Source organism: Rhamphochromis longiceps, linkage group LG5 (assembly GCF_057381845.1).
Source record: "Rhamphochromis longiceps isolate RC_006_pf linkage group LG5, R_longiceps_female_GT1.1, whole genome shotgun sequence".
Classification (NCBI taxonomy): domain Eukaryota; kingdom Metazoa; phylum Chordata; class Actinopteri; order Cichliformes; family Cichlidae; genus Rhamphochromis; species Rhamphochromis longiceps.
Window position 1 is genome coordinate 12332450 of NC_140561.1, and position 21635 is coordinate 12354084.

At 42.4% G+C, this 21635-nt stretch overlaps 1 protein-coding gene across 7 annotated transcripts; it reads right to left on the minus strand.

The window, feature by feature from the left end:
• Nucleotides 1-924: 924 nt before the first annotated feature.
• Nucleotides 925-20353, minus strand: pfkfb4a (6-phosphofructo-2-kinase/fructose-2,6-biphosphatase 4a). Of its 7 annotated transcripts, none has more exons than XM_085405884.1 (15): nucleotides 20197-20348; nucleotides 11464-11580; nucleotides 11234-11330; nucleotides 11075-11141; nucleotides 10899-10973; nucleotides 10766-10822; nucleotides 10564-10685; nucleotides 10247-10454; nucleotides 9985-10131; nucleotides 9791-9895; nucleotides 9081-9210; nucleotides 5026-5088; nucleotides 4865-4929; nucleotides 3206-3261; nucleotides 925-1706 (listed from the first exon to the last, which is right to left on the minus strand). In XM_085405884.1, the coding sequence occupies exons 1-15, from the start codon at nucleotides 20249-20251 to the stop codon at nucleotides 1700-1702; spliced, it is 1371 nt and encodes a 456-aa protein (XP_085262010.1). In that variant the 5' UTR covers nucleotides 20252-20348; the 3' UTR covers nucleotides 925-1699. The 7 variants fall into 7 exon arrangements, with proteins under 7 accessions (XP_085262010.1, XP_085262004.1, XP_085262009.1 ...); XM_085405878.1 differs by lacking the exon at nucleotides 20197-20348 and adding an exon at nucleotides 12542-12820; XM_085405883.1 differs by lacking the exon at nucleotides 3206-3261 and having other exon boundaries at nucleotides 20197-20353.
• Nucleotides 20354-21635: the final 1282 nt, after the last annotated feature.

Below are 21635 nucleotides of genomic sequence, written 5' to 3' on the forward strand. Positions count from 1 at the left end.
TATAAACGCACATAGAAATACTTTTTTAAAGGCAGAACAGCTTGTAAGTCAACATTTGATTTGATCACCGTTATTCTTAATCACAGCCTGATGTCTTTTAGGTAAGCTCTCTTGTCATTTTTTAAATGAGTCTTCAGAAATAGTTCTGCAGGCTTCTTGAAGGACATCAAAGATGATCCCACACTGCTCAATGTTGATAATCAGATTATCTTCAGATGGTATTTCCTGGTTGATCAAAATCTGATTAATCTGTTTAAAATCCCATCAATTTTAACAAGATCTCTAAAACCACTGGCTGAAATGCAACCCTACACCATGACAGCCCCTCCACAGTGTTTTACAGATGGCCGTAGGCACTCACTGTTGGACCTCTCTCCTAAACACCTCCGTACATATTGACGATTTGACGTTTTTGATTTGGCTCCCTCACTCCTGGAGACCTGTTGCCACTGATTTTCAGTCCAGTTGAAAATCAGTTTCCTTAAAATTTTTAAGCACACACTGCACAGCATGTTGGCCACACAGAAAGGCCCCGTCCAGATGATGGAGTCAACCTTAGGACCTTCTTGCTGTGAGGCAACAGTGCTAACCACCGCGCCGCCCACAAATAATCCCATTATCAAGAAATAACCACAACACGAACAGTACTGCACAAAACCCTCATAAAGAAACCCATCACAAGGTATGCAGTCACAAAAATCTCAAGTGAGAAGACAGATTGGAGTGGTTGGCTTAAAAAAATAACATCTTTATTATTGTGTAGTTGGGATGTACATTTTTTTTAAAATCTTAACCCACAACACCAACTTCAAGCTAATATTGTGTTCTTTGTTTCTGTTTTGCATGTTTAATGCTCTGATGTGTTCTCCACAGAAATGAGTGAAAGCATGTGAGTGTATTTCACTGAAGGCCCGTCGTGTGTGGAATCATCATTTACATAAAACATCAGTTTCAGCTGACACTGTACAAGCAGATACAGTACACCACATAGCTAAGGAAAGCTATTACACCAGCCAGCCCTACAAAATGAAATGGCTACTTGTTTACCATTAAAAATGAACGACCCAGTCCTTTAATCTATTACTGAATCAGCACTTTAAAAATAGTAAGCTGTTGTCCGAGTAGGTTTGCAGCCTACAAAGTGCACATTATCACTGAATACAGCTTCACATCCGATAATGACTGCACGTTACAGTTGCATATCAAAAACATGGAGCGGAAAAAAAAAATATCACAGGGTTAATACTTCAAGACACAAAACAGTAACTTTCAGTGTTAGTGCTACTGCTGCGCAAAATCAACACAATGAAACCACACGGAGTACAGTAACAGGCAGACAGGAATCTGCTGTGCAAGACAATACTTTGATTCATAAATAATTTGGAACAGCGATGCCGAGGGCCCGCTGAACACTGAGGCCCGGACACTCGCAAGTTCCTCAAAAAAATATGCTTAAACAAGGGGTAACAGAGAAATGTGTGCGTGTGTATGGCGCTGGTGGAGGAGGAAGAAGGAGACACATTAACCTGCTGGTCACCAGTGTGAGGAGGTTGTGCACATTTGGAAAGGTGGAAAAAAAAGGAAGAAAAAGGAGGAAGGGGAAAGGTCCAGCTTTCAGCATCACCGGGTTCCAGCCAGCAGAGGTATCAGAGATGAGGAGGGACGGTCTGCAAGGCGTCTTCAGCCGTACGTTGGACGTTCACGTTCTGGAAGAAGGAATGCAGCAGCGTCAGTGTCCTGAGTGAATATACATCAACACAAGCCCACTTTTATCACAAGTCACCAAAACAAGGACTCTTCTTTTACTGGGGTGAAAAAAAACAAGAAAGCCTTTTTTTCTCTCTGTCAGTGGATGTTAATGCTTTTGTCTGCTGCTGCTGCAACTTCTTCCATCAGTTTTCCATCTACGACTTTTTGCATTTCTTTTGCCCAAGGCACCATCTGGAGAGCCCCATCACCATGACAGTCACTGGCGTGAGCAGACTGCCAAGTAATTGGTGTCTGGAAGTTGGTAACTACATGTTTCTCTAAACCTCACAGCAGCACCTGAGACTAACCTAAAATGCTTGTTACTACTTTTTCTTTACTTTAAATGTGATTTTTTAAAATTTCCTCTTATTTTGTTTAATTTTAATCAGAGAGCCTTGTTAAGTCAGTGCAGACAGAAATCTGTGACTGGCACAGTGAGCGTTTTGTTTAGCTGTTTGCTATTCACCCCAGTGGAGTCTTTGCATATGAATGACCAGGAGAAATCTCAGTCTCCTGGTTTGCACTGCACTGAACGTTTCATGTGTACACAGAAGAAGATACGAAGGAAATTCCAGCGTTTGTTTGATCTCCCTCTGATATCAGTAAGAAACACCCAAGTCATTTTAAGTCTTTAACAATTCATTAATATCAAACAGTGAAGCAGATTCATGCCATGCTTTCTAAAATGAAGCACAAAAAGAGTGTGATAAAGATACATGATATGGAAGTGTAGTTTATTTAAAAACAGTCAACAGAAATAGCTTCCTCTTAGTTCTGATCAGTAACGTGAAAAACACTGTGAGAGTCTTCACATTGTTTCACAAGAAAAGTGTAATTTCATATTTCCAGCATTTTCATTAGACAGTGTTAGGACATCTTAACAAATTAAACAGGAGCTTATGTGCAAGAGTTTATGTGCAAATATAAAGAAACTGCACCACTTGGCTACGTCACAAAGCGCTAACCTTAAGAGTTTCCTGACTGCTATCTACAAACATATAAAGTGATGGCACACCGTTAAAAGTTAACGTGGTTAAAAATCAGTTCAACAGACAGAATCAAATAAACAACGTATTCACTGACTGCACTTCAGAAGGTGCTGGAGTGTCACTGTTTCACAGTCAGGAGTACAGCATCAGCTCAAAAACACCTTCATTTGATTGTTTTGCTTTTTTATTCATTCTCCAAAAATAGGAGAATGAGCTTGTCACAAGGTCCGTGACAGGATTAATAAATGAAAAATTACAAACTGGATTCCAGTCAATTACCACCATCATCACATCTTATTATTACAAGAGAAGGAAGAACAGAAGACATGAAGAGTGGAAAGAGACTCAGTCAGGGATTTTTTTTTCCCTGAAGGTACACTGTGCATCTGAAGGGTTCTGTGTGGGTAATGAAGGACTAAAGGAGGGGGGAGGGTTGGGGGTGTTGGGAGGGGAGGGTACTGCCTCACTGGTGAGATGGCACTGTTAGCAAAGCTTCCTCTGACATCCGCGACACGTCTACGTTCTGTTTGATAAAAAAAAAAAACAGACAAAAAGGAGGAGGGATCAAAACACAAGGGAGACATGAAATCCACTGGGCACACACCATGTCAACGACTTGGAATAATGCATCACGTTTAAGGTTTCAAGGATTTATCTGTTTTTCCACTTGTGTGACAGCATCAAGAAGAAATGAAAACCACTGTATGCACATATTTATGGTTTTGCCAATCTAGTTCAAAAGTTAAAAAATAAAATAATGTAAGTGCTCAACCATAAAACACACGCAGAGCATAAAACATTCACTGTTGTAGTATTTGTTATGCAGAATTCATCGCTGTTCAGTATCAACTCCTGTTAGAAAAAATAATAATAATAAAACAGTTAAAATGGTCCACTTGGAGGACTATTTATCTAAAGGAAATGAGGGAGAATGTGAAGAGCAGTTAGTCAGTGTTTCATTAATCTGTAACCAGAGGTGGGCAGTAACGCATAATCTGATTACTTTTTTCAAGTAACGAGTAAAGGGATTACTATTGCAAAAACGGTAATTAGATTACCGTTACTTTCCCGCAAGCACGCTGCGTTACTAAAACCGTGATTTTTTTGCGAGAATGTCTCATGACAATGACGTAAGCGAGTATGACGTTCGTGGCAACAGCTGTGTGCAGATCAACAATGGATCATATATCGAGTGCGGGAGAGAGTATGAGCGTGCAGTGTTTAAAGCGTGGAAGTACTGACCATTTACCATTTACTTTGAGTTTGATTCCATAAAAAGTGACAAAAACATTAGTGTCCGTGGTACGTGGGAAGAAAACTTCTTTTTACAGCGAAAAAAAAACAAAAAACAAAAAAAACCCTAAACAAGCACCGAGTACGATGTAATGGGAAATTCACAGAGAAACTCGCGGATTCTTCAACTGACCGCTGCAGCACACCTGCACCAGGGTAAACCTCCGCCTACACCACTCCTGCTATACAGGTGAAAATAGAGCAACAGGACCGCTAGTCTTTGATTTTATTTGTTTTCTGCTGTGTTTTACTTGCATCTATTTGAAAGAGTGAGTGTAAACACAAAAAATATTTTATTTTATGTGCTGGAATGTGTAGAAAATAGGTTTAAATGTTAAACTAATTTCTTCAAGTCAGAGAATGTTGCATATAATTTAATTTTTGCTTGATGCATAAAGTTAAAAGATTAAAACTAATAAAACAAGTTTTATAAAGAGACTTTTCCATTTGATTACATTTTGTATGATGGATTATGCAGAAAAAGTAGAATTGGGCTGAAAGATATATCGCTTTATCAGCTATTCAGGTTGTAAATCGTGTTTTTAAAAAGTAACTAAGTAATTAATTACCGTTGAGAATAAGTAATCAGTAAAGTAACGGGATTACTTTTTTGGGGAAGTAATGAGTAATTAGTTACTGATTACTTTTTTCATAACTTGACCAACACTGTCTGTAACCAACACAGGATCTGCCAAACGAGCCAGCTCTGCATCGATTACGAAAGCATGGAAATCAGAAAGGAGCACCACAGTGAGCGACCTTACCTGTGAGAAAGCAGGCTCTGCTGTATGTGTCTGTTTAATGTGTGCGTGTGTGTGTGTCATGCTACCCACCGCTGGCCTCTCTCTGTGCGTGTTCACTGCATCCACGTTTAGGCTGATGGACTCCACTTTACAGCCTAAGCGTGCAGAAAGAAGGTTTGTTTGATTAGTTTATGTGGCAGCAGATGTATATTCAGTTTGTACATTGCACATTGGCACGACAGCGGACCTACCGTAGGCCACCGGTGTCAGCTTCAGCACCGTGTGTAGTGGGCACTTCAGATATGGAAGCTCCTCTGTATGGAAAGATGAGTTCATTAGAGCACCACCGTATAAGTACACACAGTGCTTTTCACATATTTACATTCTTTTCATAGTGGGAGCAGGTACTCGTGCATGTGCATGCTAAAGGAGTCACATGCGCACTTTTTAAAATGAATTAATAAAAGATATGATTCATCAGGTAGTAAACAAGTATTTTGTGATGAATAAAGAATGGGTCCAAATAGGGATGGGTACCGGTGTCCGGTGCCATGATGGCACCGGTTCTGACATAAACGGTAGTAACCAGACCGAAAAGCAGCGCACATTTCGGTGCTTTTTTTTCCTGAGCTGTGATACACTTTAGATTCTAGCCAATCATTTTACGTTTCCGAGGATAGTAGGCGGGGCCAGGTACGTACGTTCTGTTAGAGCAGAGCTACAGATTAAAAATGTCCAAGGCGAAGCGGTCAAAAGTCTGGCTGTACTTCATAGCAAAATATGCAAACTCAGCAGCCTGCAACAAGTGCTTTAAGCTGATACTGTGATACTGTCAAAGGAGGTAACACCTCAAATCCGATGAAACACCTGGCGACGCATAGCGTTTTTTTAAAAAGCCCAGAAATGCGCCGTATTTGATAGCTTGCTGCGAGACCTCACACCGAGCGCATCTACTGCGGGTGGGTTGCCTGTTATGCAACATCCCCCAAAAACACGAAGAGGAGAGTCCTGGCCCCTAGCCCTGCCAGTGTAGCAGAAATGATGACGGATGATGGTGGCAGCAGCCGTTCTTCTCTGCGTGAGTAGCTAATTTACGTTTCAATTCAATTCAATTCAATTTTATTTATATAGCGCCAAATCACAACAAAAGTCGCCTCAAGGCGCTTCATAGATACAGAGAAAAACCCAACAATCATATGACCCCCTATGAGCAAGCACTTTGGCGACAGTGGGAAGGAAAAACTCCCTTTTAACAGGAAGAAACCTCCGGCAGAACCAGGCTCAGGAGGGGCGGCCATCTGCTGCGACCGGTTGGGGTGAGAGAAGGAAGACAGGATAAAAGACATGCTGTGGAAGAGAGACAGAGATTAATAACAGATATGATTCAATGCAGAGAGGTCTATTAATACATAGTGAGTGAGAAAGGTGACTGGAAAGGAAAAACTCAATGCATCATGGGAATCCCCCGGCAGCCTAAGTCTATTGCAGCATAACTAAGGGAGGATTCAGGATCACCTGGTCCAGCCCTAACTATATGCTTTAGCAAAAAGGAAAGTTTTAAGCCTAATCTTAAAAGTAGAGATAGTGTCTGTCTCCTGAATCCAAACTGGAAGCTGGTTCCACAGAAGAGGGGCCTGAAAACTGAAGGCTCTGCCTCCCATTCTACTTTTAAATACTCTAGAAACAACAAGTAGGCCTGCAGAGCGAGAGCGAAGTGCTCTAATAGGGTGATATGGTGCTACAAGGTCATTAAGATCAGATGGGGCCTGATTATTTAAGACCTTGTATGTGAGGAGCAGGATTTTGAATTCAATTCTGGATTTAACAGGAAGCCAATGAAGGGAAGCCAAAACAGGAGAAATATGCTCTCTCTTTCTAGTCCCTGTCAGGACTCTTGCTGCAGCATTTTGGATTAGCTGAAGGCTTTTCAGTGAGTTTTTTGGACATCATGATAATAATGAATTACAGTAGTCCAGCCTGGAAGTAATAAATGCATGAACTAGTTTTTCAGCGTCACTCTGAGACAGGATATTTCTAATTTTAGAGATGTTGCGCAAATGAAAGAACGCAGTCTTACATATTTGTTTAATATGTGCGTTGAAGGACATGTCCTGGTCAAAAATGACTCCAAGGTTCCTCACCGCGTTACTGGAGGCCAAGGTAACGGATCCAGAGTAAGAATCTGGTTAGATACCATATTTCTAAGATTTTCAGGGCCGAGTACAATAACCTCAGTTTTATCTGAATTAAGAAGCAGAAAGTTAGCGGCCATCCAGGTCTTTATGTCTTTAAGACATTCCTGCAGTCTAACTAATTGGTGTGTGTTATCTGGCTTCATGGACAGATAGAGCTGGGTGTCATCTGCATAACAGTGAAAATGTATGCTATGTCTTCTAATGATGCTGCCTAAGGGAAGCATGTATAATGTAAACAGAATTGGTCCTAGCACTGAACCCTGTGGAACTCCATAATTAACCTCAGTGTGTGAAGAGGACTCTCCATTTACATGCACAAATTGGAGTCTATTAGATAGATATGATACAAACCACTGCAGTGCAGTACCTGTAATACCTACAGCATGTTCTAATCGCTCTAATAGGATATTATGGTCAACAGTATCGAACGCTGCACTGAGGTCTAGCAGGACAAGCACAGAGATGAGTCCACTGTCAGAGGCCATAAGAAGATCATTTGTAACCTTCACTAAAGCTGTTTCTGTGCTGTGATGAGCTCTGAAACCTGACTGAAACTCTTCAAATAAACCATTCCTCTGCAGATGATCTGTTAGCTGTTTGACAACTACTCTTTCAAGGATTTTTGATATGAAAGGAAGGTTGGAGATTGGCCTATAATTAGCTAAGACTGCTGGGTCTAGAGATGGCTTTTTGAGTAAAGGTTTAACTACAGCCAGCTTGAAGGCCTGTGGTACATAGCCGATTATTAGAGATAGGTTGATCATATTTAAGATCGAAGAATTAATTAATGGCAGGACTTCTTTGAGCAGTTTTGTAGGAATGGGGTCTAAAAGACACGTTGAGTAGGCTAACCACGTTATTACATTAATGCATGTAAGGTGAACTAGCAATCAATCATCATAGCTACATGCGGCTGTCCTCTTGTTTGATGGCAGATACTCCCTTCACCCTGGCTAAAAAGGCTAAAATGACCAAAGAAAAAGTGGAAAACAGTTAAACATGAGAGGTTTAGGACAAAGTTTGTGTTTTTTCCGTTGTTTAAGCACTGCTTCCAGCCAAGAGTTCTCTCTGCTTTCTTTGGGGCCATCGTGGTTCAAAGAGTTGGCAGTTCGTCCTGTAACCGGAAGGTTGCCGGTTCGAGCCCCGGCTCGGACAGCCTCGGTCGTTGTGTCCTTGGGCAAGACACTTCACCTACCACCTACTGGTGATGGCCAGAGGGGCCGATGGCGCGATATGGCAGCCTCGCTTCTGTCAGTCTGCCCCAGGACAGCTGTGGCTACAACTGTAGCTTGCCTCCACCAGTGTGTGAATGTGAGAATGAATGAATAGTGGAATTGTAAAGCGCTTTGAGGGCCCCGAAAAGTGCTATATAAATGCAATCCATTATTATTATTATTATTATTATTTTCTAGCAGATGGACTCCAACTCCATGTTCTTGGACCTGCAGTTTAGTTTGTGCCGCCTCACAACAAAGACTGCTGTCACAGGCTGCACTCATGAGAGGTTGCTAATGATATCGTGAACTATCTGGCTAACAGCAAGGTAACTTTCAAAATAACAGCGTCTGCTAGTAAACTCATCATGGATCGTTATTTTGGAGGGGTGAAAAAAACCCATTAATCGCTAAATACAATATGGCAGTTTTTAATACCCCTCAAGTACAGTGTGAGTGTGAGACAGTGACACAGTGAAGAATTCTGAAGTGGAGGAATTATTGAAATAAAGGAAAAACAGAAATGAGGTCAGTCAGCCACGTACGTCTCCAACTGCTCACTTGAAAAATGAGCTTTATGCAAAACACGTCAGCGCACAAACCTCTCATCCAGCATCTTAGTTAAAAAGACTCTAACCCAACCAAGAAGGTCTGTGAGGTGCACAAAAGTTAGTCTGGCATGTGAAGCTGCGGAAGCAGCCGGGGACCGGACATGCACAATAATTCATCTATCACTCTGCCTTCAATAGATGTGAAAATGAAACTGAGCAGATAGCTCCAGGATCTACGTGATCTACAATAAAAATGTTGTGTGTGTTTTACACTAAAATGTGTTTCCTAAAATTATTTTTCTCTTACACCTCTCAGGTTTCTTGACATTTCAGTTTGAAAACTGACCTGCTGTTTTGTCCAGAAAGTATGCCAACAGGCAGCGCAGGACAGCTTGATGACAGACGACCAGCACGTTCTCCTGCCGCTCCAGCTCCATGATGACGGGCTCCAACCGCTGCACCAGGTCCTCATAGGACTGAGTGGCACAAAACAACGGAAAAGGCAATCGTGCAAATCCCCAAAACAATATAAAAAACTGAATGTGTAAAATAAGACTTCCACTTGACATTGACACATCCTGCAGAGTAATTAATTCACAGGTGAACAGGATGACATCTGAGCAAATGGAAAATCCATACAGGCTGTGTAGACTAACATAGGCTTTAACGACATTTCCGAAAGCATGATGTCACCGCCCGACTGGGCAACCAGCTAATGCCCATATCCATCTTCCTGTTACAGATTAATGGAGAGGTAATGGAATGAACTAAAGGTGAGAAAGGACCAGCAGGCACCTCAAACCACCTGATCAAATATATCTGGCACACACACACACACACTGATGCTGAAGCCTTTGTTTACTGTGATCTAGTGTTAAGCCGATACTGTCTGAGAAGCTGAAGCTCATTAGCACAGAGTAGGCTGCCAGAAGCCATTAAGATAAAATTAGATCATGTTTGTGGTTATCAGAAAGAAAAAGAGCACTTCATTATGCCCACAAAGGAAAATCCTGTCTGCATTAGCAATGTTCCACATGTTAAAAAATAACCACTGACCTCTCCTTTTGGATAGCGATAGCGATATTTGTCCTGGTCTCTTAGTGCAAACTCCAGAGGGTAGTTTCTTTGGATCTCCTCATACATCAACTCCTCACACACACCCTAAAATGCACATACGGGTTCAACTTCAACACAGAAGCACAAAGAGGTAGTCAACAGTGATGTGCAGAAGCCAAGAGAGCACCACCTACAGCATCAATCTCATTCAGGACCTTCCACTGTTCATAGGGCACATTGAGGGCTTCGGCTGTCTGGATGGTTCTCTTCATCTGACTAGTCCATACCTTGAGGTCGCTAATGTTTTGCTCCTGGATGAAGTGGCTCAGCTTCTTAGCAAACTGGAGAAAGAAAAACAAAACCTTTATTTATTTTCACAATAGCTCATGCAGTCAGGAGGAAGACAGGTAAGGGTTTAGAAGACATTTTTTCTTTGATTGTAAAGTTTCGTTGTACCTCCTTCCCTCTAATCGTCAGACCCGAGTCTCCTCCGATACGACCCTTGACGTTTAGCTCGCTCTCCCCGTGGCGGCACAGGTAGATGGAGCGGGGTGTGATGTGGATGTTCATGAGGTAGTAGACAATCCGGCTCTGGATGTGGTCTAACACTCTATTGACCAAGTACCGCTGACCAACGTCCATGATTTTAATGTAGGACAGATCTCTGAGGGGAGAACACAGATAAAATACAATAAGAAAATGTGTTTTTTAAGCCGGTTACTCCCATAGTTTTGCAATGGGGACACACACACCATCACCAGGTTCCACCTCACCTGTCCAGTATCTCATCCAGTGTCTCGTACGAGTTTTCATAGCACTTAATCCGCTTCATGAAATCTTCCACTGCTTCTTCTGTGTTGCAGTTGGTGTAGTCCGGGCTATCCAGTTTCACTTGCTAAAGTAGAGCAACAGCAGAGGAGTGAGCCCTGCATCTTCTAACGAGTCAAAACAGTGCCAACAAACACAGACACTCACCACTATGTTCTCCTGTATGACATCTGGGTCTTCACACACAGACTCCACAAAGAACACCTGAAGGAAGACAGAAGACAGAATCAGTGTGACCGCCAGCAAAACCCGAACCCTCACTTTGAGCCCGCCAGGTTACCTTAAAGCCATTCTGCTCCGCAAACTCCAGGATGGTCTCCCTTCTTTCTCGGGTAGTGTTTGTTGCATCGAACACCTGTAGTAACACACACATTATATGAGCTTTTTTAGCACTGCACCCCGTATCTGAGCTGAAGAAAATATCTCAGCCTGTGTGATAATTAACACATGACCCACCGCAACCTGGCCTCCGTCTTCTGTGAGGTACTCCCGCACATCGTTCAATGCCGCTGAAGCACACTTTCTGTGAAAATCACAGACAATCGGCCATAAAATGTTACATAATTAGTGATTAAATAACTTGTTAAGGTAGCATGATGCCAAAAGCACCCTTACCTTCTGATCTTTAACCCCTCCTCGTTGTCCGGACGGAAGAACTCAAAGGACTTGTAGATCTTTACAAACTCTCTTCTGTACTGTCCAACATTAAACTCTAAAGAGAAAAAAAATGGAGGCAAAAGCTATTTATTATAATTGCACTCAAAACACTCTCACTGGTGCTTCTGCTCTTGTGCATAATTTTACTAAAATCTGACACACTCTGTTCAACTCTATGGCACATGTACCTCTGGTGGGCACTCCGATCCAGTTGAGATAGCGGGTCAGCTTCTTGGAGATGTAGGTCTTCCCTCTGGCAGGTAGGCCCACGGTAACAATGAGTGTGGGACAGTTGGTCATACATACTGAAATGAAAGAGATCAAGGAAGCTTCAGTCCGCAGCTGATCCCTTACAATACGAAAGTCAAATTTAAAAACACACAGTTACTCAATCAAGACTGTCAACAACCAGGTTTGGGGATAGATTAGGAGACTGGCTCCAAAATGCTATCTTTCATATTACACAATTTATAAAGATATAATTTGAACGTTAGATTGGCATTATCAGAATGTGTGCGCCTGCGTGGTGCTGATATCGTTCATCTTGATAAAGTCTCACCACCCTGACAACGTGGAGTGATAGACAGAAGTATAACAGAGGTCACAGTTGCTGCAAGATGTGTCGGGGGTCTTGTGAAACAGCACTTTTACTGCAACAGACATCTGGAGAAAGCCAGCACACTGAGCCACTGCGTACACAGGTGACTGGGCCAGAGAGCAGCCAACCACTGGCCACATGCTCATTATTTTAAACTCCGCTCATTCCAATAATCCTCTCCGAGTCAGGCCACAGTGAGGAGACCCTGACCGTGCTGCGGCGCGCTGGTAAAACTCAGCAGCACAGCCACACGGCGAATGAGCCGCATGACTGCGGGGATACAATTCATGTTTACAACCGGCGGTCGACACAGAGGGTCATCCCTCGGACCAGTCCTTTCTCCTCGATACGAGCAGCCTTCATGTGCGGCGAGCATCATGTGAGTCCTTACATAAGCGTGCGAACCAGATGGCTGCTGCAGCAGAGAGACGTCTGACCTCTGTGAACTGTACTCCCCGCGGTAACGGCAGCTACTGCCACACAGATATTAATGCATACTGACCCAGCGCTCATTATTCACGGCGGACTGGAAGCCTCTACACACGCGCTCACGCGCACGCGGAAGAGAAATAAGGGTTCCGGAGAAACTGTGAAGCACAACCATTGATACTCATATGACCATAAACGTTATATATTCAAGCTAACTGTTGTCGCCACGTCATACGCACCCTTCCTTTGACAAATGTGTTTTTCAGGAAGGCCGTTTTTATACGGCATCCAAATCTTCTTCAGGGGGTTTTGCGTGAGCTCCCGCGGATTTGTCGCTGCTTTGTCCTCCATTCCGTCTTGCGGTGAGGTGGAGGTTGCCGCGGCGGCAGCAGGAACACGGGGCTTCTTCCCGTGATGCTGCTCTGAAGTCGACCGGTGCTTCATCCGCGTTGGTGTGGCGGGATGGAGACGGCACGAGCGTTCTTTTCTCTCTTTCTCTGTGCCACTTGTCACGTGACCCGATCTGCCGACACCAACAACCGGCAGTTGGACGTAATGATCACAGCACAGGCGCAAAACAATTTTGTGATTAAACGTAAGTTTTATATGTTTTGCGCAACCACAAAACACAATCGTTGCATAATTACACCGATTACCCCATAACAAATAATTACGGGGCCAGTATTGCTGATATCAATATTGTTAACCTATAAAAGCAGCGTATTTAACAGGGAGCAGGGTGTCATGATTTATGACATGCATCACGATCAGTTTGCAAATTATGAACACGCTTTAATGACAATTAAATCACTGTGACGTTTACTCTCCACAATGACACACCTTTCAGCTTCTCGTGTATTTTGAAACTCCAAAACGCTTTGAGTCAACTTCTGTTGTTTCACTGTGCTATAGGCGAGAAATAAAATGGATGTGACAGTGAACACAAAAAGGTTCAGGGACTTTTATAGTGCAGTATTTGAGGTCTATTTTTTCATTTCCACAAAATAAATAAATAAATAGATAAATAAATCAGTGCGCTACATACTGAACCTAGAGGATAGAAACTAGTGTAAATCCTACTGCCCTAGTTTCCTCCTGTGAGATTCCTGACACCCCTCCCCCACCCATCACCTTCACTCAATACCAGGTTGAGATGCAAATGAGGAGACTTCACTCAGGCAAGTCTGCTGGACCAGACGGAGTGAGTCCCCTTGTCCTCAAGGCCTGTGCCCCCCAGCTGTGTGGAGTCTTTCATAAACTGTTTATGCTGAGTCTGAGTCTGCAGAGGGTCCCGGTGATGTGGAAGACATCATGCCTCGTCCCTGTACCAAAGACGCCTCGTCCCAGTGGCCCCCAGGATTACAGGCCCGTGGCACTGACCTCCCACATCATGAAGACCCTGGAAAGGCTCATCCTGGACCAGCTGCGACCCATAGTAAGACCACATCTGGATCCCCTTCAGTTCGCTTATCAGCCTCGTCTCGGAACAGAGGACGCCATCATCTACCTGCTCAATCGTGTCTACACCCATCTGGACCAGCCGGCGAGCACTGTGAGGGTCATGTTTTTTGACTTTTCCAGTGCTTTCAACACCATCAGGCCGACCCTCCTGGGTGATAAGTTAGCAGCGATGCAGGTGGATGCTTCTCTGGTGTCCTGGATTGTTGATTACCTGACAGGAAGACCACAATATGTACGTCTCCCACAGTGTGTGTCTGACAAGGTGATTAGCAACACAGGGGCACCACAGGGGACTGTCCTCTCCCCCTTCCTCTTCACCCTCTACACCACAGACTTCAGCCACTGCACAGAGACCTGCCATCTTCAGAAGTTTTCTGATGACTCTGCGGTGGTTGGATGCATCAGCAGGGATGATGAGACAGAGTACCGGGCTGTGGTCGACTCCTTTGTCACGTGGTGTGAGCAGAATCATCTGCAGCTCAACGTGGCAAAGACCAAGGAACTGATCGTGGACTTCAGGAAGACCAGGAAACACTTGACCCCTGTTTCAATCCAGGGGGTCAGTGTTGACATTGTGGAGGACTATAAATACCTTGGAGTACACATTGACAATAAACTGGACTGGGCTAAAAACACCACAGCACTTTACAGGAAGGGCCAGAGTCGTCTCTATTTTTTGAGGCGACTGAGGTCCTTCAACATCTGCCAGAAAATGCTGAGGATTTTCTATGAGTCTGTGGTGGCCAGTGCGATCCTCTATGCTGTTGCATGCTGGGGGAGCAGGCTGAGGGTCGCAGATGCCAACAGACTTAATAAACTGATCCGTAAGGCCAGCAATGTTGTGGGGATGGAGCTGGACTCCCTCAAGGTGGTGTCGGAGAGGCGGATGTTGTCCAAGATAAAGACAATGTTGGATAACACCTCCCACCCACTCCATGACATGTTGGTCAGTCACAGGAGCTCGTTCAGTGAGAGACTGAGATTACCGAAAAGCACCACTGAACGACACAGGAAATCATTCCTGCCTGTGGCCATCTCCCTGTACAACGCATCCACTTAACACACTGTTTGCTGCTACAACTACACATGTTTCTTTTCCAAATATTTATTTATAAGTGACTTATGTATGTATGTATGTATATATATGTATATATTGTACTATTCTTAGTTAGCGTATTGTCTGTCTTGTCTTAATGTTGGTTTAAAATGGAGCACTGTAACAAAAAATAATTTCCCCCAGGGATCAATAAAGTATTCTGATTCTGATTCTGATTCTGATTCAATCCAGCACCAATAGCAGCATTGACATTTGCATTGTCCCACCTCTAAATAACAGTTTTAAGCTCAAAAATATTTCTGGCTGGTCTTGATTCTAATGGTCCTCTTATAATGGTCCTCAGCAGCATCTCATTGGCTTAAAGTGCTCACAGTGACATTGGGTCACTGTTGTACCAACCAACCTCTCCTAAGCTTTACATAACGAAGGGCTGCTTTGACATTCTGCCATAAATCATTTTGATACAGTTTTGAATTCATTGTTTTTTCAGTAATTGCAAGGCACAGAGGCACAGAGACAGCAAAGGAGTTTCAAAACACGATTTCCACCACTGTGCTTCACAGTTGGTACTGAAGTTTGGCATCTGCCTTGCTCCACAACTTCAGCTTTCTTGTCATCATTTTTGTTGTCCACAGCATGTCCCAAAAGCAGTGCGTAACATCAGCGGAGGGAAAACTTAGACTTTGTTTCCATTGGTTTCTTTCATAGCATGCTTTCTCCAATACTCATTAATTAATACATTTATTAATAAGTGATAATTATACTTTCAGTAACAGGCCTTGTATGATGCTATGGTTAGTTTATTTTATTAAATTTCCTATATCGCCATCTGGATGAGACCAAAGCGCATGCTCGGCTCCTATTTATTGACTTTTCTTCAGATTTTAATACTATCCAGCCACATCTCTTAGCTTATAAACTTCTTAACCCGTTTAAACTGGATTTTAATCTTGTTGGTGGGATTTTAGACTTTTGGACCTGTTGTAGATGAGTCTGCTTCTTGGTGTGATCAGTCATTCTTAAAGATCAGCAGCTTGAAAAGTAAGGACATGGTAATTGACTTCAGGAAGCCATCCCCCCATCCTGCACCAACAGTAGTACATGGTGCAGCAACTGAACTGGTGGATAGTTTTAAGTAATTAGGGGTTGTTCTTGATAAGGTTCTGTCCTTTGAGTCACATTTTGATGCTATAGTGAAAAAGGTCCAATAACGACCGTACTTTTTAAGGAGATTCTGAAATGATGACCCTTTTTTATAAAAGTTTTATTGGATGTATTTTAATGTTTTGTATCATTGCTTGGCATGGTAATTTGTCTTTGACCAATAAGACCAGATTTAGTAACCTTAGTAACCAAGAGACATAGAGTGCCTTTTATACCTGCTGCTATTGTGATGATTAATAACACTAAACCATAAGCATTGTTGCCATCACTACTGGACATTGGACTTTGTTGATGATAACATTTGGGCTGTTCTCTCTGGGCTGTTTTGAGTGTGTGTGTGTGTGTGTGTGTGTGTGTGTGTGTGTGTTGTTTCATGTGTGGACATACTGCAAATCAATTTCCCACTGGGGACAATAAGGTTACCATTGAACACTGTATACTACCTTTTCTCTAAACTATATACTTTGTTGCCTATTTCAGGAGTACATGCGATGCCCCCAGTGTAAACTTTGCAGGACACTCACTCCTCAAGAGTGGATCACCAGCTATCGATCCTACGTGCTGCACAATAATATTCAATACTTAGTATTTACTGTTATATTCACATAGATCATCGCGATGATGTTGTTTATTATGTTGCTCTCTTTTTTTTGCTTGTTTTCTCTTTTTTCTTTCTCAACAGGTGATCCAGGTGATTGATATATGTATTTTTTTTGTCTTTTTGTTTTGTTGGGGTTTTTTTTGCCCTTTATCACCGTTCCTCTTCCCCGCTGTTTTTCTTTCCCTACCTCTCTTTCTTTCTCCCTTTTCTTTCCCTCAGTCATGTCTGTCCCGTGTGTAGCAAGTGAAAATAAAATAAAATAAACAATAAAAGCAAAGGTTAATCAAATAGACCAATACGGCAAGGCCGGGATGGTCCATTTGGTAAAGTAAATCTACTGGGCATCTTTCTTTGCCTTTAGACAATAATTCTGATGCAAAAGAACCAAACGGGACAGACGGAAGAAAAAAAAATGAGTGGATCACCAGTCTTGAATTTTCTCTAGTTGTATAGTTTGCCTTATTGTGGACTAATCAATGCCCAGGTCTTTAGAAAAGCTTAATAACAATTTGACAAAGATCCTGTAAAAGCTATCACAACAGAAGCATGCTTTACAACAAACATAAGAAAAAACGTATGTATGATGATTAGGAGACTCAACAATATGTGTTATCACATAAAACCATATCATGTTTGTATTTCAAATGCACTCAGCGGAGTACTGATAAACAACACATTTCCTAGACATCAGGTATGTAAAAGTCATGCTGTCTTCCTTTCTTTCTTCTTCTTCTTCTTTTAAGGTTTTGAACTTCTACATAAACTCACTAATGAAAACCTAAAAGTTCTACTTTAAATGGACCTCAATAGCCCTTTGTAGCCAAATAGGTGCTTTCACTTTTATCCATTCCTCTCATCACTGTCCAACCTGGCAACCACATTTTCAGCATAGTTCTTTCCACCTTTAACCTTTGACCTGATTCACAGAAGTCTAGTCAGCAGGAAAAACACTTTGTGTGTGTCTTTAGGAAAGACGTTTTCGTTTTAATTGAGTACAGGGGTTTGGTGTTTCCCGATTCAAATGTATGTGTCTGTAAAATGTAATAAAATAACAGTAAATAGTCCTGAAGCAGCAACTAGCCTGGTCATGGCCAAGAGATAGCCATGACTAGTTGCTGCTCCTGACTCCTCCTGACTCTTGAAAGTGTGGAGCAACAAGATGACACTGTGTATTATGTAGGATTATACACCACAGCACTGCTTTGAGTTTCGACTCATTAGTCATAGTCAGAGTCCACTTATTCTACTTTCATACTCACAAACAGACCTGTCCAAAAAGACCAGAAAAAAGTGTGTAGATAGTTACAGGCAACATTAATAATGTCTATTTCTGTTTCAGGGTTCTGCTGTTATGTTCACTGTCCCAATCTGAGGCTTACTTAGAAACTTGACTCAACCATAGTTTTTGCACTACATCAAACGTAAAGTGAAAAATATCTGCTTTTCTTTCACATTTTATATGGCAAACAACTTTTTTCCCCACATGCTCACACACTTCACTCCACTCCCTGACAATGTCCATGAGATGGCAGTATTGCACTCCATCTGTCCTCATCTGTAAGTCTGCACTCTATGAGTATATTAAACTTTGCTACTGGAATCAAACTCACCAGCCTGAAAACACATCTCACTGGTGACTCATTTTTGCAAGTCCAAGTTTGTCATATATGCACAATAATATGTTAGGTCATGTGCTCTTCATCTCAGGTGAACAGAGTAAAGCAGTTGGGGGAGTGCAAAACCCCTGCAGTGGACACAGAACTTAGCACACCACACAGGCACTAAACATAAAAACTAAACACAGAAAGCTTCACAAAGGCAGAACGTATGCAGACCTGATCAGACCTGTATAAAAAGTTTACATCACTGCACTGGTGTACCTAATATGTTTTTCAAAGCTCTTTACACTCTTATGTGTTATAATCAGAGGTGGGTAGTCACTAATTACATTTACTCTTTTAAATATACCTGAGTACTTTGGGAAAAAATTCTTTTAGGAGTAGCTTTACTGCACTGTGCTTTTTAATTTTACTTGAGTAATATTATTATGAAGCTTTGCTACTCTTACTTGAGAAACATTTCTCGCTACTCTACTCAGTGTAACTTCACTGCATGAATAATAAACACATTTTAATCAAAAATGCATGAGACACTGACACAAACCTACAGTTTATGTCAAGTCGTTGTTGTTTTTTGATTTTCAGTCTTTCAAATACCAACATTTGCACTAAACTTTATATTTGTGTCTGTTTGATTATCTCATTTTTAAACATTAAATCAGATGTTATGATCAGTTACACAGTACTAAAGTAGCATTTCTTTTAAACTAAATTCTTTTTTACTGTTACTCGAGTAATTTCTTGAACGGCTACTTTTACTTTTACTTGAGTAAAACTATGTTGAGGTAGTGCTGCTACTATTACTTGAGTACAATTTTTTTTTGGCTACCCTACCCACCTCTCGTTATAGTTATACTATTTTGGAGCACAGAGTCGATCGTGATGGGGTAGCAACAGGGCCCTTGACCTAAATATGCTCTGATGGAGGTTTTCTAATTAAATAGGCCCTACACGCTCAAATTCCCTGTCTGCTAGTAGACTATAATATATGTCAGGTTCATCAGGTCCACGAAGAAATGGCACAGTAACTCGTGGTTTATTTTTATATTTTCAGCTGCCAAATAAACATGCTGCAGTGCAAAAAGTTTTGACAGAAACCGCAAAACTGCGTAAAAGTCAGCTAGAGAACATCAGATGAAGGATATTTGCATAAAGTTGTACACGGCCTATGAGAAATCAGCCACTGACAATCCTCCACTGACACTCCTGCTTGGCAGGAGGTTCTCGCACATTTTTCAGTGTCGTCTTAAAAAGCTCCACTGGAGAACATGAACAGGAAACGGAGCTGAGCCGGGCTCCTCCTCCTCCTCCCAGCAGCTGTCAGGCTCTGATTGCAGCTAACCGCCTGTAGCCTGTAACATACTGGACAAGTCATTTCCTAACATAGTAGTGGACATTAACATTACACTTGGTAGTAAAGTCGGCATTGGCCGTACAGGGAGTGTGAGGGAGCCCGAAGCTTATTACGATCGAGGATGAAGCAGACACGAGCGACAGGCTGCGGTTACATCGCAGCGGCATCTGATCAGTCACAACAAACAGCCATAAAACGCAAACCATCAGCCTCTCCAGCAGCACCACAGGAATCAGTGTAGGACCATGACAGCAATCACAGCCCGATGATGGCACACACCAATAACCTGGAAGATGTGTCGCACGCACGCGCCCAAATCTTAACATTGTCGTTTTGTTATTTTTTTAAAATCTATTTTATTCTAGCAGCAGCTCTAAAACACCCGCCCGGCAGTAGCTGTGAAGCTGCTGCTGTTCCAAATAAGTCTGCCAACTATTTAAGAGAAAAACCCAGAGACTGTCGCCAGCTGCCGTTATGTAGGGTAAAGGTGAAAGCGCCAGCACACCAACAGGCATCGACTCTTGTTTACGTCTTTAAGGGCTGCCCCTCGCCGTCCTACGCTGTCTGTCTGTTAAAGGAGAACAATTCAAAGTGCTGAACGAACGGATCCGAGGAGCGTGGAAATCGACGCCTCTTACCCGCTCTGTCCTGGTTCTGCGAGAGCTTGGACCTGCTGGAGCAGCCTCTCATCATGAGCGTCCGTCTGATGGAGCGCAGTGCCTGGCGGTGTGTACGTGCGTCCAACAGCAGCCAGCGCCACTGATGCTCACTGTACACACCCCCGATGTGCGCGCGCGCGCGTACATATGCGGGAACCTGGAGTCAGGAGGACGGCTTTCGACAAAAATGGGTATAATGAAAGAGCGGCCTACCTGCCTTATGACCCTCCTACACCCCACCCACGTTTAGACTGTCCGGAACGTCTTTACCAGCCCAACCCTTACAGGCAGAGCAAAAGAAGAAGGACTGGATTGGCAGCCAACTTTGACAGGGATGTGATATTTCATTCAAAAACAAACAACACAAAACAAAACAAAAATACCTGCACAGCATAAACTCAAACCTATATATATCATGAACCGGTTTGGGAAATATCCATAAACGCGCAGTACGTTGGTTTTGTTTGCAGGTCTTCAGTGGGATCATGGTTTAAAGCCAGTCTCGCGACCAGGCGATGACCTTTTTTTTTTTTATTAAGTTCCACAGTCATATATATGAGGGGAAGCCGACTTTCCCAGGTCTGACTTGTGTTGGACTTGCACAGGCCCATGCACTCAGAAATCACTGTACTCTTGAGTCCGATTCTCTAAGCTACAGTTAACTATAATATTACCATGGGCTTGTTGTTACTATAACGTATGGTTATAACCAAACTGTATGGCTTAATTTCACTTACAGTAAAATTTATTTTCTAATTAAAAAAAAAATACTATCAGTAAAACTGATTCTCAATCCAGCTCAGGGGGTACAGCGTCTGCACCTCTGGGACCACAACACTGCAGCTTATTGGGGCTTCACCTCATCTGCTTTCACGTGACACTTTTGGCTTATAAAATGCACAGTTCAAGAAAGAATCATTCAATTACACAGGCCTCCACAGTTCATACCATAACAATAAAAACTCAAAACTCATCCAGTGTATGCTGAATGTGCTCTAAAATTTCTTTATCCTACTTAGCCATATAGAATATTCTGCTCAAATAATACTAAAAAAAAAACTGAACCATGTCACTTATTTACTGCTGAATGTGAAAGCCAAATCCTTTTTTAAAAAAAGTTTAAAAGCTTTCCAGGAGCTGTCATACTTGCAGAATTTGCTCTCTGTAGCGCAGGAAGACTGCTCCTCCTTGCCTTGAGGTAACTCAGCCAATACTGGTGAGGCCTGTTGTTTACAGTTCTGCTGCGTTTAATTGGACAATACACACAGGAAGACTCCTGGTATAAAATAGTTTTCGGAGAGTTATTGCACCTGTGACGGAAAGAATGGAAGAAAGACTACAAAATATGATGTGTGCAGTATGATCAGTGCAAGATGAATCACACCAAACGGTGTCCTGTGATCTTGGAGAGATTCTCG